The sequence below is a fragment of the Squalius cephalus genome, assembly GCF_949319135.1.
Source record: "Squalius cephalus genome assembly, chromosome: 5".
Lineage (NCBI taxonomy): Eukaryota > Metazoa > Chordata > Actinopteri > Cypriniformes > Leuciscidae > Squalius > Squalius cephalus.
Window position 1 is genome coordinate 38,783,874 of NC_137126.1, and position 19,100 is coordinate 38,802,973.

Below are 19,100 nucleotides of genomic sequence, written 5' to 3' on the forward strand. Positions count from 1 at the left end.
AAAACGGACACACAAAACTGTCATCATTAAAAAAAACTGCATCTGGCATAAAAAGGAAGTTCAAACAGCAGGAAGAAGATTTATATTTATATATATGCTGAGCTTTCCTCTTTATTAACCATTTACAATGAGCAAATCACTGTACACAAAGCGGCAGGGAAAGCACATTTATCTGCTTTATCAAAAATTACAAAACAAAATACATCAGAATTACAGACCATTATACTCAATGACAAATAATAACAACAACTATTGACCTGTTGTTGTTCATTTGTTCAACAGAGAGGAGTTTTGTTTTGCTTATCATATTGGCAAACTAAAAGAAAGAATGGGTTTTAGCATTTCCGTTTTCAGTTTAATGGCTAACATTTTACAATAAAGTCTCATTAGTGCATTAACTAACATGAACATGAATGAGCAATACATTTGTTAGAGTATTGACTACTGTTTGTAAATGTTGAAATTAACATTAACTAAGATTAACTTGTGTAGGCCCAGTTAACTAATGTAACCTTATTGTAATTTTAATGGTAGGCCTAATGAATAAATCGCCAGAAACACAGATAAAACAACTGCACTGCAGTCAGTTTCTCTTTGACACTACAAGAGACCGCTACATTCGCATCATTTCTAAGAAGTATAAAATGTCACGGCAGCGTTTACGGAAACGGAATCAATGTATTAAATAAAAAAAGCAAGCCTCGTTTCCCTAGTGTTAACCACACATGAAAAACGACGGGTTAGCGCTCTCTATTGGCTATGAATGGCACGCGTCAAATACTAATCACAGAAACGAAACGAGCCAGATTTTTTTTAAACATGCATTTAACACTTTCATAATTTTGTCTCTTTATAAATGTTTATGGTCATCGCACACAAACGCGCTCCTGACATCAGTGGTTGCACAGTAACATCACGGGTCTGTAAACTCTCTCTGTTGTGTTGACTAGAAAACATTGAAATTGCTCTGCTAATGTCTGGACTTTGTACGCTAGTGTTTCAGCACAGGGGCCTATACATACACAGAGCACAGACTGGTTTAGAGGACCATTTAAACACAGTAAAAGATAAGAATAGAATCATCTCTACGTCAAACATATACAGTATATATAATCTTATATAATAACAATGTATGCAATTCTAATAAAAATCAATATCTAATAGTTTGATAAAATCAAGACATCGAGCTGAACTAATAAAGTACAACGTGAAAGAAAAAATCTGCACCACATAACAGATGAATATCACAACTTTAGAGTGTTTTTGTGTACTGAATTGAAAAATAAAAAAACATGCATTTATGGTGGATGGGGATATGGAGGGGCTTCAAATAGTATACACTGATTTATACATTGACTGCTGTGCTTGTTACGTCAGCAGTGAAAAGCAACATAAAATTCAAACCTGCTATAAAAGACTCTTACTTAAGACTGTATATGGATTGGGCTGTCCATCAAACAAAAGCAAGACATTGATTCAGAATGTCTTCCATTGAAAGAGGAAAAAGTAATTGAAAAAGTATCTATCACTGGAAACTCAGATAATAAGCTGCCTATTTATCGCTCAAGATCTCTGGGTATAGAAATGTTTTTTAAACTGAAAAATAAGATTAAAGTTTGCCCAAGTTTAAATAGCTTATCCATCTTATCAGGTCTGAAAGTATGTGCTCATTTCTCTTTAGTGATGATATCAATGGACCGCACATATAGACTAACCTGAGCCCATTACAACCTCATGTTATTGTAGCACTACTGTGCTCTACTTTTTTAAAGCTGCTCAATGACACCCAAGGTTTCCTTTTAAAAGTAAATAAATATTGCTTATGGCACATGTTAATGATCAACATGTATTAGCGGAGAATAAAATACCTTAAGAAAGACACAGAATAGTTCTGACCCTTTATCCATGAGTTTACACAGTAGGTGAAGGTAAAATCAAAACAGACTGAACAGAAATAGACTGTCTCATGCAGTGAAAATGGTACAAAATGGTTCATATGAAATGATTTTAAAACCAAAACAGTCATTGAGATTTGATGGCCCAACCTGATCCTTAACTTTTAGCATGTAACAGTTCACAAACAAACAAACACAAACACACACAGAAAACTCGTTTAGGCTTGACAAAGATTAGCTAGTAACTGCTCAGTGACAATTGAACATTAGGGGAAAGAATCTAGAAATGAACAATTCTTGAACATTCAGTGTGAAATGTCTGTCAGCATCTTCCTGTCAAACACTGAATAATGAAATCTGAATCTTCTCCGTACTGTACCTTCAGGAAGTACAGTATACGTATATTCCCACACATCTGAACTGTAACAGTCACCACCTATTGGGCTGAAGCACATCTTTGATTTCAATGACCATATTGCTTTTAAATATAATGTTACAACAATGTCAAAACCCAAGATCAGGGAAAGAAACATGAATTTACGGCACTCTGCAGTGGAAATTCAAACTTATGATGGCGTATGGAAACACCCGTTAGCACAACAACAAAAAACATGAACAAAGGCTAGCCTGAGGTTGAAATGACAGTGTGATGAGCAGTGCATTAAAACAAATAAAACAAACATTATAAAATATTCAGACAATCTATAGGTACGGAACATTTGTACACAAGTGGAATTGTACGACTGTAACAATAAATGTCAACGTCTTCTCAATATATATATATAATATTCTTTTGTGGCATAAAAGATAAACATAAAACGTTCACAAAAAAATTAAATGACAACAAAAACACTGATTTGTACACGCACTCACTCACTCACTCACTCTTTCTCGCAAACACACCGAAAATGGAATGACCCAAGGTTGTAGTTCAGTTTCCCGTTGTTTCCCTTCCTATGTTACTCGTCTCATCTCCCACTTGTATTCACGCCTGGATCTGTTTCCGTTGCACTCTCCTCCCTCTATCTATGGCTCACTCCGGTGGGATGTCCCTAGGGTGGTCCGAAAAGTTAGGCTGCTTCTTCTAGGGCAGGAAGCAGGCCTTTCTCTGTCAGATGAGCCTTGAGCGAGTTGAAGATGTGGAGCTGTTGGTCTAGTCTCAAAGCAAGAAGCTGTTGGATGACCTTAGAGGGGTTTGGCCCTCTAAAAGAGAGGAAATTTCAAAGCAAACTGTTTTTATGCTCTGGAAACACTGACATGATTAAAGATTATTCTGATTGTAAATAACAATGCATGATTATATTAGTCTTTGAAAAACAAACACTAAACCTAACAAGGAACTTGCTTGATAGAATGATAGAGTGCATTAATGTCTGCCCACTTTTTAGCAGTTTTGGTTACATAAGTATTTTTTCCATTCTTTTTTCCCATAGGGATTAAAAAAAAAAAGACTTAGTTAAAGCATTATAAACCATGAACTAAGCCAGCCAGGTATGTGGTGAATCACAACATTACAAACATTTTTATTTAAAGCAAAAAAGTATTCAAAAAATCAGACAAAACTTATTTTGACAGCATAGCAAGACTGATAATATCATTAGCGGTGCTTTATGGGAGAGGGTGTTTCCTGGAAGCTCTTTGGGTGAGATTTGTTTGTTCAGACTGATTGGTGGAATTTTCTGTATAGCATCATGGGTAATGTAGTTTTTTCACCTTGAATTCAGCTGTTAAACACTATTATTTTAAAAATACGTTAAAAAGCATATACCATTGATTAACAATGTTACAAAAGATTTATATTTTAAATAAATGCTGTTCTTTTGAACTTTCTATTTATTAAACAATCTTAAAAATGTAATACTTCCCTCAAAAATATTAAGCAGCACAACTACTTTCAACACTGATAATAAGAAGTGTTTCTTGAGCAGCAAATCAGCATATTATTATGATTTCTGAAGGATCATGTGACTCTGAAGACTGTAATTGAGTAATGACGCTGGAAATTCAGCTTTGCCATCACAGGAATAAATTACATTTTAAAATATATATAAAAATAAAAAGCAATTATTGAAATTGTAATAATATTTTACAGTTTTACTGTTTTACTGTTTTTATGCTTTGATGAGCACAGGAGACTTGTTTAAAAGAAAAAACCCAAAGTTTTGAACGGTAGTGTATATATAATAATGGTCCTACCTGATAAAGCTGGCGATGTAAACATTTACAAATGTGGCCATGAGGTACTGACAGTCGAAGCGGTCCATGATTCCTCCATGACCAGGAATGGTGTTTGCAAAGTCCTGCAGAGATGGACAACACAGAGAAGGTAAGACCAGAGTGTCGAACACATGACAGGAAACTGTTCAGGTAGTCTGATCTACACTGTATCTCATCTAAATGGGCCTTTCCATTTAAGATGCCATGTAGTGAAGAAAGCTGTAGTTAATCGTTTTAAGACTGAACCAGTTTCAGATCTGTATGATCTGTGGGTGGACAAATTACACCTACCTTGATTTTGAAGGCCCTTTTGAAACCGCTGGCAAAAAAGCCTCCAAAAGGTCCCATGATGGAGGCAAAGCTAGACAGGGCGATGCTGTGGATTTGGAAAGGGTACAGCTTTACTGTGGTCTAAGAAGAAAATGGGAGAGAGATGGAAATGTGTTAGACACTGACTTTACTTGTATGCATTTTCAAAATAAGTAACACTTGAAGGATTTGAGTTGCTTTTGTTTAAAACATTGTGTTTTTGTGGTCCAAAGAATAGTGAAGCAGATATGTGACAGATTCATAGTGAGTGGAGAGTCAGCAGATGGCTGTGTCTGAGCAACTGGTAAACACAGGCACAAAAAAAACGAGAGAGAGAGAGAGAAGGAGAGAACAGACCAAATAAGAGATATGAGGAGTAAGTGTCTAACAGATTGTGTACTTGTGAGTGTGTGTGTTTTACCCAGCCTGTGATGGACTGAAGTACAGTCGGCAGGCCGTAGCTCTGAAGCTGGAACAGTTCAGATGGCTCACAGTCCACTGTGAATCTGTTGGAGTCGTTGTTAAACTCAACCGGGCACACAAAGTAGCTGTAACCTGCCATCACATATGACAGCTGGAGAAGGGGAGAAAGGTATTTGTTATTTTTCAGATGCATCTCATTAACGTCTTAAAGTTGCAGTATGTTATTTGTCAAAATCGTTTCTGCACATTGTTAATATTTGAAATCAACCCAAACAAACTCTTCATTGCTCCCCCTTCAATCCTAACCACCCTGCTCTGAGTCTGTCTCGAGGTGAGTGCACTGACAAGGACGCAAAACAGTAAACACTGCATTCTCTAGCAGTCATCAGCCTGCACAACTCTCACTAGCAGGCCTCTGTTACACACGCAATGCAAAAGTGGATGTCTATATATCGTAGCAGAAACGCAACAAAATAATGCTTCAAGAAAAATAAAGTGAATATGATGAACGAACGACAAGCACAATTTTTTTTACATACATACACAAGAGTAAATACAAACAAGAGTTCATTGTTTGTTGCCAACAGCACAGCAGCTCCAGACAAACAATGACACTCAAACCCAGTGTTACTCACGTATTCCGCTAATCAAAGAAACCGTCTGTTTTCAGGCCTTCCAGCTTAGCTCTCTTCAGTGCTGAAAAGCTTTTCTAATGTTAACATGGGTCCTAAAGCTCTTTCCTGATAATAACCCTTCATTTTCCAGTGATATTCTTAAGAGCTTTTCTCTTTTGTAATGTCTCTCAGCCATCTCTTACTACAGTCTTCAAATCTCCCTCTTGCCCGTTCTCTCTCCTCCACTGTCATACGCCCCCTAATGCTGATTGGCTACACGTTGTTTGTTGTGTCGGTCCGACCAACTTTCAAACAGTGCTTTTCAAATATTGCTTACCCCACCTTTAAATACAAAGGTAAAGGAGGAACTTCATCAGCCTATTCCAAGGTATCAATTAAGGCAATTTTCATTCTTACATCTCCAAAGTTTCCAAATCTACATAAAACATTCAGTAAAGACCAGAAGAAGAACAGGAAGAAGGTTATTACTCACTAGGATTCCAAAAACAATAGTGGAGAAGAAGCCACCGATAAACCCCTCCCACGTCTTCTTAGGAGACAACTGCAAAGAAACATCAGCATTAAGAGAACTGTACTAACAATAAATGTACATTGCACAGAAGCCACATAAAGTATTTAAGCCACACTCATAAATGCATGAATGTTACTGCATTAGACAAAAATACAAATAAATAAAAGCAACTGGTATTTAAAAAAAAGCACACTTTTCAAGCAAAACATTCCAGAAAAATAAGTTTGTTGGTTTTTACATAATAAAACTGCACATATGCTGTTCAAACTTAAGTATTTGGTTAAGTATTATACAGCCATTTTATTATTATTAAGACGTAATGAATATTTGATTTTTAAATAATATGGGATAATTAATTTGGGATGTCAAAAACACAAACCTTGATGAGAGGGGTGCGACCGAAAAAGAAGCCAAACATATAAGCCATGATGTCATTACAGATAACACAGGAGATGGGAACAATAAACCTGCGCATACAGAAACAGATTACCTTATACAAACAGATCACCTACACCACAAAAATCAACTGTACCGTTTCCAATATTCTAGGATGTCATAGGATTTTAAAGTTTAAATGTTTAAATTTGTAAAATGGTGTTTGATAGTGGCAGTGGTAAAACAGGAGGCATCATCTTACCAGATCATCCCCTCAAACAGGTTATGAATGATTAAGTGGGACTGAGTCACCACAATCAGCAGGGTCACATGAGTCCAACCGAACTGGGGAGAGAGAAAGACGGGATGAATAGCTCTATTCACTTCAAATCTGGGACAAAAGGCAGTTCTATAACAAGGAAAAGATAGGAAACGTGTAGGGTCTGTGGCCACGATTAATATCAGCAAACATATCATGCAGGCTGACATGCATGACGAATACATATGTAGCCTATGTAAATATGTAAGCAAGTGAATGCAAAAAAAAGTACACTGAATTTCCTCTAAGGGTGCTTTCACACCTGAGCGTTTGTTTCGGAATCTGGTACGTTTTCTCCCATGGTTCGGTTAGTTTAGGCATATGTGAACACGGCAATCGCGCTCAGATCCGCATCAAAACAATCGGACCGATTGCAAATTAACTCTGGGGCGGTTCACTTGAGGTGTGAAAGCAATCAGACCAACGGACCAACAAACCAAATGGTATTATAATTCATAACGGGAAATGTGCTATATAAATAGCAGTAGTGTCTGATTCTATGAGTGACCACATTAGTTGTCATAGTTGAAAACTAAAAGAGCACCTCTTCATCTTAAAATGTTGTGTAATTGCGCTTCTCCGTGCAAGAATGCTGTCCCGATAAATCTGCATTATAACATTCATATAGTGTTTGTGTGCGTCTTGACACTCACACAAAGGTTAACACCTCTAGACAGCGCTGGGAGATCCAGAGAGAGCGTGTTTGAATTTGCTGTGGTGTTAATACAAATGTAGTATATAATTTACCAGCGGGAATGACGGCTACATTCGTATAGTGTTTGCGTGTGTCTCGACAGTTACAGATAAAACCACATTAAGCTCATGGAGCGAGCTTGCCAATCATCTTGACAGATGAAGCAGAGGAAACTCTGACTAATAAGAGGACAGTTGTACTTGCATGTGACTTGCACAAACACATTTTGGTACGCTTTGAAAGATTGTCTTATGAAAGCGAACACAACCAAGAAGAAAACGCAACATCGTAACAAATTAAGCCCGTTTTGGAACAAAACAAACGATCTAGGTGTGAAAACGCCCTAAGGAAGTCTAAGGAGTCGAACCTGTAGAACAGACTTAATGCCACATCAACACACTCACTCACCATGTAGAACTGCAGGCGATAGTGTTTTTTCACCAGACTCAGAACAAACATGCAGAACCCTGGACAAGAAACAGACATCTGTTAAAACAGACAGTTCCACCAATGCCATCACCACATGTCTAAGCAACTATTTTTAGCCAGTCACACTGTTACTAATTATGCCCTGTTTGAAAGGATGCAGCTAGTATAAAACCCACCACACTAAAAAGGCAACCTGAAACTACATAAATTAAGAATCTGAAGTACATGGAAGGTTTATACATTTTTTAACACACTGTACAAATTGATAAAAGGAACTTTGATTATTTGGCTTACTTTTGGACCATTTATGGCAAGCTAAGACATGATTTGTCTCAAGCAAGAGTGAGCACAGTTCAGCTATTACAAATGAATACAGCACATTATGTATTCATTTGTACTGGGCATTATGCAATAAAATAAAAAACAAGCAATACATAAAAGTAACTGAAGTGATGTTCCACAAGGAGATCAGGTCTATTTATGAATAAGCTGTTTTAGAAGGTGATTTTCCATCCATTTCTTTCTAGCCTAAATTTAATTTAATTTAATCATTCACAATTTTTCCTGCTTCAATAAGCATTGTTTGATTGTCTGTTTAAATTGTTATTTTTAACAAAACGTTTTGTATTTAAAATAGAAAAAAATAGCATTATGTTGCTTTTAGCTCAGGAGGAAATCTGGTGTCTTGTAAGCGAAAATGAGCGAGGGGTGCACAGACAGGCAGAGAGCCTAACCACATCCTGGATGACATGAACTTCCTACCTATGAAAAGAAAAAGAAAAAACGCTCCAAAAACCGTAAGTAAATCACCACGTCTGCATTCGAACTGGTAATATAAAGCATGTCTGCATCTGACTTTGCCTTCAGCACTCTGTGTGGAAAGGTTGAGAAGTAACTGTGATAACTACTAGTTCTAAAAGTTTCCTTTTAGAGTTTCCTTCTAAAAGGCCTTTAAGCCTCCAGAAACACCAATGATGAAATGAAGTACCGTGCTTGTGTAACAGAGAAGGTTCTGACCTGTGAGGTACAGGGCGAATGAAATGAAGCGATGGTATTTGCTGAGGATGCGTAGAGGCTCCTCCCTCTGCACCAGACTGAAGAAATAATCCGTCACCGTTTCCCCATAGAAGAAGTAGTTCACACACAACAGGAAGTACCTGACAAAAACCGTTACAATCTGCAGTTAGGCATCATTATCATTATGACAAATGCCTTTCACATGCAATCATTAAATCAAAGTGTTTCTAATGCTTGTGAAAGCAATTATAATGTGCCCATTTGATAGCAATAGAAGATGAAGGAAATGGTCAGAGTTTAGCTGATCATCAGCTGACTAGGATTGTGACCACATGGAAGAACGGTGTGTTAGGCTACACACAGCAGGACTAATGTAGAGAAATGGTTCTACTCATATCTGATTTGCCAGATAACTAATCTACAAAACCTTAAAACAAGTTCAAAGAAAAGTTCACCAGTCTTTGAAACAGGAAGAATCACACAAATGTCATACTTCACCCCAAAATAGAAATAAGAAAGATATTCTGCATAATTTAAAGGAATTAAAGACTAGGTTTAGGTGTTTTTTTGTTTGTTTGTTTTTTGCATAGCATTGCATCCCTTCTTACATTTTCAGTAATCCAATGTAATAAAATTAATTATAAAGCTATTTAAACTGTAAAAGTAAATCCTTGGTTTAAACCTCAAGTTGTTCCAAACCTGTATGAATTTCTTTCTTCTACTGAACAACAGAATAAAGAAATTCATACAGTTTTGGAACAACTTGAGGGTGAGTAAATGATGACAGAATTTTCATTTTTGGGTGAACTATGCCTTTAAAACTGACATTTTGCATCAAGTGAATGACAGTTTTGACAGATTTAAAAAATGTTTCAACCCAACACAACCCAGCATTTTGCAACTTTTAAAGGCGTTCGGTGGGATTTTCACATTAATAAAACATGGTGAATCTTTTCTGCAACATTTGAAACAAACTAGACTAAAGTTTAAATGCGGCCTACATCAGAGTGAATTTCTCATACCTCTATACAGCTGGTGATAGCATGTATAGCTGGATGAATAAACAAGCGCAGTGGTTACTAATTCAACACAAAAAAAATGAAAGAAGTTGTAAGACATCAAGACAGAGCCATAATATGATAAGAAGAAAGTGATGATGATGCCCTCTAATTACAGGCCGTGCGCAGTGGGAGAGACAGACAGAGAGAGAGAGAGAGAGAGAGAAAGATCTATATAGTGACAGATAATGAGAACAGGGAGAGAGGGAGAGACAATGAAGTGTGAAAATGAAGGTGGCAGGTGTGTGTCGCAGGTGTGTGTCGCAGGTCTCACCAGCTTAGTGTTCTGAACCAGGGCAGGTGGTAAGAGTGATACACACTGTAACCAATTGTGATGATCTCCTGGAAGCACTTAATCTGAACGCACATCACCTGTGGAAGACACAGAGGACAAGAATAAAAAATACTCGAGTGTATACTGTCTAGCTGTTTTTGAAAGCAAGAACGCATCCTGTGTATCTGTATATAAGGCTTTAATTGGCAGTAAATAAAGCTTATTGTAAATATGATATGCAGGCCCATATAATTTATTAGCCATTATTAAAAATTAAACATCATCATGCATATGCACTGTCTATTAAATTTGGATAATTAATGTGCATAATCTTTTCCACCTATTTTGGGATTTTAGATTATGTTGCACTAACTAGAGCTAGTATAGTGGTATTTATAATATTTATTTATTTAGTTTATAATATTTAACATTTTTATATTTTCACTTGCTTATGTTTTAAAGTTTTTCATCTAATATGTATATTTTATTTTATAAATATATATAAAAATAGTATTTAATAATAATGATAATAACAATAAATATATATTTAAATGGTAAGAAAAGATTTATTCAAGAGTACTTGCTTGCTTAAAACAGAGGTCCCAACTATTCGGCTTTGTAAAGTACTCACCTAAAAATGAATAATTATTCATATTTTATACTACTGATTAAAATGTTGTGAAGCCTAAATGCATCACAACATTGATTTGACATTGAAAAAGAACTATTGATTTGAGTCTGTACATGATAGTATAGATTTTAATAGGTAGCAGCTACAACATATCGTATCGACTATAATATCTGTAACAGCCAGATCGTGAATCAAAGTGGACACTTATTATTCAGAGAGGCCTCATCTGCAGGCCTGATTCAACAGCTCAGAAGAGTAATAATGTTTAATAATGTTAACCAAACAATCAACATCAATGCTCATCTGTCATGTGCAAAAAAAAACACCAAAGAGACAATATCTCAACATTAATTGGTTTATGACTCTCCTATGAAACATTATCAGCGGTTATAACTAGATTTTTCCATAACCTGGAATCTAGCAGCCTCCATTATTTCCCATAAGTGTTATCAAATCTAGAAGACCATGACTCCAGAAAATATTGGAGATTTTATTGGAGATTTTATTTTTTATCTATTGGAGATGATTGGTGATTTTAGAAATTACCAGCACAATTTTCTTAAGACATTCCCTATAATGTATTATAAATGTCTCTCTGTTTGCATATGTACCATAGACTTCATTTATTCTTAGCAATTTGTCTGTCATGCTTATCAGGTTTGTAATCAGACTAATGAAAGTGTAAATGCAACCAATATACAAAAGAGATTTGACTGTAGGCAGGAGGCAGTTGAGACTAGACACAAATTAGCCATGTGAAAATAAACACCAAACTTTGATGCTGCATTTGGAAGATTCAAAACTAGCTGTTTTTTCTCTAAAAATATGGCATCTGAGCAGCTTGTTTTTCTTAAGTCTTAAGTGCCCATGTCCCTTGGTATCTACAACAACAGGTAGAGAAGATACTCACAATCATCATCAGCACTATCGGACCCAAATAAATAATGAAAAAGAAGAAGGAGATCATAGCCAGAGTTAGGATGCCCCTCACCCACCAGTTCCTCCATCTGCAAGCGAGACAAACACATTAGCGCAAAGCATATTGGGTGGAAATATAATCTTCCTAATGCAAGGACTAAAAGCTCTGGTGGCCTTTTGGTTGAATGAATCATCTGGTGTTCACAACAACATACCAATAATCCGCTCTGGAGTGAGACACTTTTTATATTACATGACATGCAAATGCATTGTAATTTACTTAAGAGTCATGTTCTTTTTTTTTCAATTGTTGATTTAGAGACGTTTACCGTGAGGAAAGGCCTGAGAGGGCTTTGTTGAGAACTTCTGGTGTGTCATCGGCAGAAACAGGAACCTCAGGAACCCCAGAATCTGATTTGGTCTCATTATCTGAGGCTCCATCTCTCTCCTTGCCCTCAGTCTCAGAACCCTGGAAATGGTTGGAGAGAAAACAAAAACAAATAAAGAACAGATGAATTCGTTATTTGTTCATTAGCAAAGAATCTCGCAGTACCATTCAAAAATTTGTGGTCAGTAAGATTTTTAATACTTTTATTTTGCAAGGATGCATTAAACTGGTCAAAAGTGACAGTAAAGACTTTTACACTGTTAATATCTCCATTTCAAATAAATACTTTCTAGTATTCATCAAAGAATCAAAATCTATCACTGTCTTCACAAAACATATTATGCAGCACGTCCGTTTGCAACAATAAGAACGTTTTAATAAGAGGATATGTTTCTTGAGCATCAAATCATCATATTAGAATGATTTCTGAAGGATCATGTGACACTGAAGACTGGAGTAATGATGCTGAAAATTCAGCTTTGCATCACAGTAATAAATTCAAAATATGCTATATAAAAATTCTCAATATTACTGTTTTTACTATATTTTTGTTAAAATAAATGCAGCCTCTGTGAGCATAAAATACTTATTTCAAAATAATTAAAAAAAACCTATTGACCGACCCCAAACGTTTGAACTGTAGTTTATGAAGCACACAGGATGCGCTCATACTCTCGTCGACGGATCTTGCTGTGTTGTTTTTTTTTTTCCATTCACCCAATAAAACTGAGGCCATTTCAAAACTTGTTTGAAAGCATGAATTAAAGATAAACACAGACCCCACTTAATGTTTAGGCTATATAAGGCAGCATCTGTATCTAACAGGCTTGCGTGCACAATGACAAATTACCTGCCTTCATCACCATAGAAACAGGGTGTCATCATCAGATGGGGCCGCACCAGTTGCTCGAGCTGTTACGATTGTTCCAGAAACCTCTTTTTCTCTGCCTGACATAAGTAATTTGGATCTGGTTGCAAAGAGCACCCTAAAGCTAACAGACACATATACGGCTGACACTCAGCTGACAGCAAGAGCTACAGAAGGATCCAGGGTTTCCATGGAGATGGGCTACATCCTGATATTCAGGATGCCAGAGTTAAAAATACCCTCCCTCTTTCCGCCCACCTCCTCCTCTTAAACGTCCTCCCACCGTCTGCAAATAACTCATCAGGAACTGAGGACATCCCACTCTTCCTAAGAGAGACATTTTCAGTCTTCCTGCCAAATCGGGCCCTTGCTCATCTCAGAGTATGAGCAACACTTCGAAGAAATTGGTGGACAGCAGTCTCAGCCATCTGGAAATGTGGAATTCCCTGACAAACACAACATCAATGACAATCTTCAAAAGAGATAACTGATGTAAGCGTATGTTAAATGCGTCACATTCATTCAAAACATAATGTGTGATGGTATCAAACCGGCTTTTCCCTATCTCCGACATTGGATCATATGATTGTTGCATTTTGCCCCTAGTGGCAGCTGCACTGAACTTTTTAAATCAGCCGCAAAGCAGCCGATAATCTCTGTATATTCGCAGTGGTAAAATTAATGTATGAACACATCCACACAAAACAAATGCCGCATAATCAACATAAATAATTACTTAACAAATATAAAGTAATTATTTATAACAACCACACATTTACTTACAGTTTGGGATGTAGCTGTTGTCAGATACAATACAGCTCACAGGCATATGCAAATGTTTTTCCCATGTGACGTCACAAATCCAACAATATTTATTGTTTTTAAAGCTTGTCTAGCCACGAAAGTTCTTTCCCAAATGTTTATGTACACTTAAGACATAACCGACTGTCTTTACATTACATGAACATGAATACTCGACAAGTCATGCATTTTGACATAACTGTGACCGTTCGAGTGCAATAAGCCACGAAAGAGAACTGAATTTGGGATCGCACGGTAGGGCGCCTTTCTGTGCGCACGCTACGGGTGTGTATAAGACAGCACGAGTCCCGCAACAAGTTGTTTTCTGCAGCTTATTGCGCTTAATAACTCTTTTTAACGTCAAGCAACGTTTTGAAGTAGCCTATTAAAATCATTCAGATATCGCGAGCCATTGAGATATGCATATCGTGATGTGTTTATTTGTGATATTTTGATATGTAGTGCAGCCCTAGTAAAAAGGCAGCTTAACTTCCTTGTACAATATAAAACCAGGACATGCTCCTCCTAATTTCAGCGACATTCTTGTTTAACAGGTGCACAGCCACAGAACATTCCCTAAGCAAACAATTTACATTAGAATGGGCCGCACTAAAGAGCTCAGTGATTTTTCACGTGACACTGTCATAGTAAACCACTAGTAAAATGATTCGGCCTGCTGTGGAAGAATTTGACTACTGTGCACAAATACCAAATCTGAACCCATCAGAAGAATTGGAATGGCAACTGACAAAAGAGAAGCTGTTGCAGCAGAAAATGAACTATTAACAGGCATGGTTTTGAAATGAAATATTAATCAAGACATGCACACATGGGTGAGGTGTCCCCATTTTTGACCAAGTAGTATACTTCATCCTGAACTCAACAGGGACACAGTGGCTTTCTCTATTTCATTACAATGGCATAGTTTAGTCTAATGTAATAAATTCAGCAGGCCTCTCTCACCTCTCAAATGAATTCTTAAAATTCTTGAACTTGCACAGCAACACAAATACATATCTGTGTAATATCCTGGGAAATGTGTTTAAAAAAATCAATACAACAAAAAAATATTCAAAATAAACATTTTGATTGGATGCACAGGTGTGTGTGTCCGGCCATTTCATAATTATTTTTGATATGACCCATATCAAATCATGATATGGCCAATTATGATTGATTAATCATAATACTTTATACAAAGAGAGAGTTTTTTTTATCCATACAACTGTTTGGTCATCACCAACATTCTTTAAAATATCTTTCTTTTGTGTTCCACAGAAGAAAGAAAGTCATAGAGGTTTGGAACAACGTGGGTGAGTAAATGATTAGATAATTTTCATTTCTAGGGAAGATATCCTTTTGAAATTAAATGCAAATCTGAGAAGCAGGAAAATTATCCCCAAAAAATATGTAATGTTAGATTATGGAAGCAAAATAGGTTGCAAAATTTCATGCCGTCTTCAAAAACAAATACACAGATGCTAGACAGAAAAAAAATATATGGTTATAGATTTGCCTGACTGCTGATATACAAATGCAGGCAGCACAAGGTTTAATTTGCATGATCCAGTATCTTAGTCTCAGTACTCCAAAGTTAATCTATTAATTTTAGCATGATAGAGACCCGGTCACTAACCTAGCAAGCAAAGTTATAATTACACACGCTTAGGTTTTTCTTTCAACTCCAGCCCTAAAGATAGAAATGGGCTGTTGTGCTCATTTCATTTTTTGAAATAGAAGTATTACAGAAATACAACAGGAGGAAGTTATATGGTGAACCACACAAACCCAATGACAAAAGAAACTAATTGACCAATGATACAGATAAAGTCAGAACAAGACAGTTTAGTTTACCCTAGAATTCCTTAGATTGTAGTTCTTTCAATACCATTATCACATCCTACAGACAAAACCTGCCCTCCAATACTCAATACAAAAAATAAAAACAAATACACAGGAGCACAAATTAGCAAAGTATCCACAAATATTTACTATTAACTTGGGATTAGTCACTCAAATGAGTCTTCTTTATAAACTGTGATCTTGCTGTAAGGGTTGAGCCCATGCCTACAGGTCAAGGACTGTATGAATGTTGACTCACCCATCTGCCCACGTCTCTCTCATCCTCCATGTTTTCTACCTTAAAATGTCCACACAGTATGAAGACCAGTCATGCACTCCAGATATCCTCTATCTCTGCTGAAAGAAAAGCTTATCCAGAAGAGTTTAACCTCCCTGTCCTAAACTGAACAGTGCAGGGATTGTTCATGCCACTTAACTTCATTTCAGCAACATAGCACTGCAAGAAACACACTGGGGCCTGATAGGTGATGTGTTTTGTTTTGGGACACAAGCAGGAAACCTCGAGACCCCTGAAGATGCTTAGATTATCTACACGAGCTCTAACCTGCTATATTACACACAGACTCATCAACGCTAGAAGAAAAAAACAAAACAATTATTTATCAAACCAGCACATTAAAGGTTGTTTTCGTGCTGTGACATGACACTTGCACGGGGGATCCAGAAACATAACGAGAAACCGTTTTTTTCTCCTCTTTTTCCATGTATGACAGCATGTAGCTCATATGATAGCCATTACAACACACATGTCTCCACATCAGTCTCTTTATTTGGTACCTTATCCTCCGATTGTTGATGCTGCAGCTCTTTTTCCGTCGCTCCTCGGTGTCGTAAGTCTGTCATGGTGGGCTCGGTTTGTTGAAAATAAAGGCCCGATGAAGTAGCAATCTTCGGGGGTTGATGTTCGTTTTCAATGATTGTTATTGGGACTGGAGAAGGCGCGACTGCGCATGCGTGAGCCAAAGCGAGAGTGTGGAGGATCGCCCTCTAGTGGCCAGTGTTGGGAAAACATGCAGATAAATGAATAGGATGGATGGACGATGCACATTTATGGATATTATTTTTTGCAGATTTTTGGATTGTAATTGATTTATTTAGATTTGTAGAGTCAAATATTTATTTTTATTTCGAAGTGAAAAGTTATTATGCAAAGTAATACTTATTATAATTCAAGGAGTTATTATTTAATTCGAATATACATTTCACACATCTTTATTAGTCATCATAACAATTAATAGTCGAATATAGACCGATTTTTATATAGCCTAATAAGCTGGCCTTTCAGATTAATCTCTTTTTACGTTAACTGACGTGTCTGTCATTATTCAGTTATTCAACTAAACTTTCAAAATGCACTAATTTCTATATACTGCTTGATGTAGTATTTTACATTAATTTAAGCTTTTTTAAAGAAATAATGTATTTATAAAAATGAGATCTGGTGTATTGTGTATACAGTATTTCTATTTTTTACCCAAGTAGTGGGGCAAGATGTATATTTGTTTATTTATTTGTTTATTTATTTATTGCAAAAACATTAGGTATTGTTTCCATTTATATATCTAATATATACTCAACCAGCTAAATGCACAGCTTGTAATTTAAGTTACAATAGCTGTTTAATTGCTGTAGATGTGAAGCTGTTTTAAGAGAGGGAAACGACTTAATTTACCTTTAGTTTTCATTAAAGTTTCGTCTCACATCACAAGAATCATATTTTTCTCTGCTTTTTTCACTGCCTTCCTCAGTTCTGAATGACAGAGACACTGAGTCTGCCATCTACCGGACGTGTGTGTAAACGACATCTGCAGCCTTACCTGCTTGTTCATGTGGCGAGGGATTCAAGTCACACTTCTTTCATGATGTACTACTAGTACTAATGTAAGTATCATGCCACGAGCATCTTCTAGTAAGTTTCGGTAAGTTTCTTTCTTCTGTTGAGCACAAAAGAAGATATTTTAAAGAAACAGTTGACGGCACGCATTGACATCCTTAGTATTGTTTTGGCTACCGTCTGGTTACCAACATTCTTTAAAATATCTTCTTTTGTGTTCAACAGAAGAAATATCTCAGGTTTGGAACAACTTGAGGGTGAGTGAGTAAGTAATGACAGAATTTTCATTTTTGGGTGAACTATCCATTTAAAGCTCTACTCAATTGTTTTTTCTCTGGAATGTTTTACCCCTGAAGAAGTGAGTGCTTAAAAATATTGTAATATTGTAAGACAAACAGAACCTCAGATACTTTGAACTCCTGAGATATGGACACCACAAACACATACGCCATTTGTCTCCACACCCCACAGAGTGAAGTTGCGGGAAAGCTTCTTATGTCCTTACTTAACATTTGTTCCTTCTCCCCCCACTTCCTTCTCTTTACACTTTCTTCTCTTCACTTAGAAAGATTATATATAAAAAATATAATGTTCTATGTCAATATAAGTGAAATAACAGTCATGTTTGGTATCATTTAAAATGTCTCAGTGCGACTGGTACAATGGTCTCATCTCCACAGAAGTAAACCAAATGGTAATAAGGGTTTAGACTAGAGATACTTTGTTTATTTTTCACAGGGTCCTTCATCCAAACTACCTCCTGTTTATCGACAAGTTGTGAACTCCCTGTGTCTATAACTAAAAACGATCGTGATTTTAACGGTAAAAGGCTGTAAAAATGCTACAGTGAAAAACTGTTAATTGGTAAACAGAAAGTTTCCATACTATATACGGTAAATAACTGTGATAGATCTAACCATACATTTAATGTAATTTTACAGTTACAGTTACACAAAAAAATACAGTTTTTGGAAGTGAAAAAGATCAAGTCATTGTACAGTTTACAGCGAAAACCTGTAAATTGACATTCCCACAATTCCCTGCGTGACACTATACATTTTATGTATTTTTGTTGAAATTACTAGCCTATGTTTCTTTATAGTTTTTCTTAGTTTTTTTTCTAATCAGTTATGTACATTAGGGTTTTATGTTACATTTAATGTTGTTAAATTAATGTTTATTGCATTGTGCAGCTTCTATAAATTACTAATAACTTTCTTGTGGAAAAGGTACTTGTGATGAGCTTTGATTCATCATGTGACTCTCATCATCACTGTGATTGGTTGTTGTCAGTGAATTACAATGGAACAAAACAGATATTAGTACTTCAATAGGTCGGTAAATTAACATAACATCAGATAATGACATACGTTTTTTTACTGTAAATTTAAGTTCGTAAAACCTCAAATGTTGCTACCGTATTTTTTACGGTATTTCTGGCAACCACAGCTGCCAGTTTTTTTCAGTAAATTTAACGGAAATTTTTTTACAGTGCAATGCAGATTCCTATTGTAAGTTCATTCCCCACATTGGGGGATGTTTTGTCTTGGTCTGAGTATATAAAGAAATGTCTCCAGAGGCTTGGGGCGATTTGTAGTCCAAACATGCCCGTGATGCTGAGTGTCCTTAAGACACTCAGCA

At 36.3% G+C, this 19,100-nt stretch overlaps 1 protein-coding gene across 1 annotated transcript; it reads right to left on the reverse strand.

Moving 5' to 3' along the window:
• Positions 1-67: 67 nt before the first annotated feature.
• On the reverse strand, positions 68-17,464 carry cds2 (CDP-diacylglycerol synthase (phosphatidate cytidylyltransferase) 2). The gene is made up of 14 exons (XM_079871616.1): positions 17,443-17,464; positions 16,403-16,612; positions 12,035-12,174; positions 11,698-11,794; positions 10,157-10,254; positions 8,825-8,964; positions 7,787-7,845; positions 6,628-6,710; positions 6,370-6,457; positions 5,952-6,020; positions 4,843-4,995; positions 4,404-4,523; positions 4,092-4,195; positions 68-3,098 (listed from the first exon to the last, which is right to left on the reverse strand). Exons 1-14 carry the CDS (start codon positions 17,452-17,454, stop codon positions 2,966-2,968), a joined length of 1,506 nt encoding a protein of 501 aa, XP_079727742.1. The 5' UTR covers positions 17,455-17,464; the 3' UTR covers positions 68-2,965.
• Positions 17,465-19,100: the final 1,636 nt, after the last annotated feature.

Coding starts and splice junctions, on each gene's coding strand:
- cds2 (XM_079871616.1), bottom strand. Junction 10,255..11,697: donor CGATAGTGCTGATGATGATT/GTGAGTATCTTC, acceptor TGTCTTCCACAG/GTGATGTGCGTTCAGATTAA. Junction 8,965..10,156: donor TGGTTCAGAACACTAAGCTG/GTGAGACCTGCG, acceptor GGTTTTTGTCAG/GTACTTCCTGTTGTGTGTGA.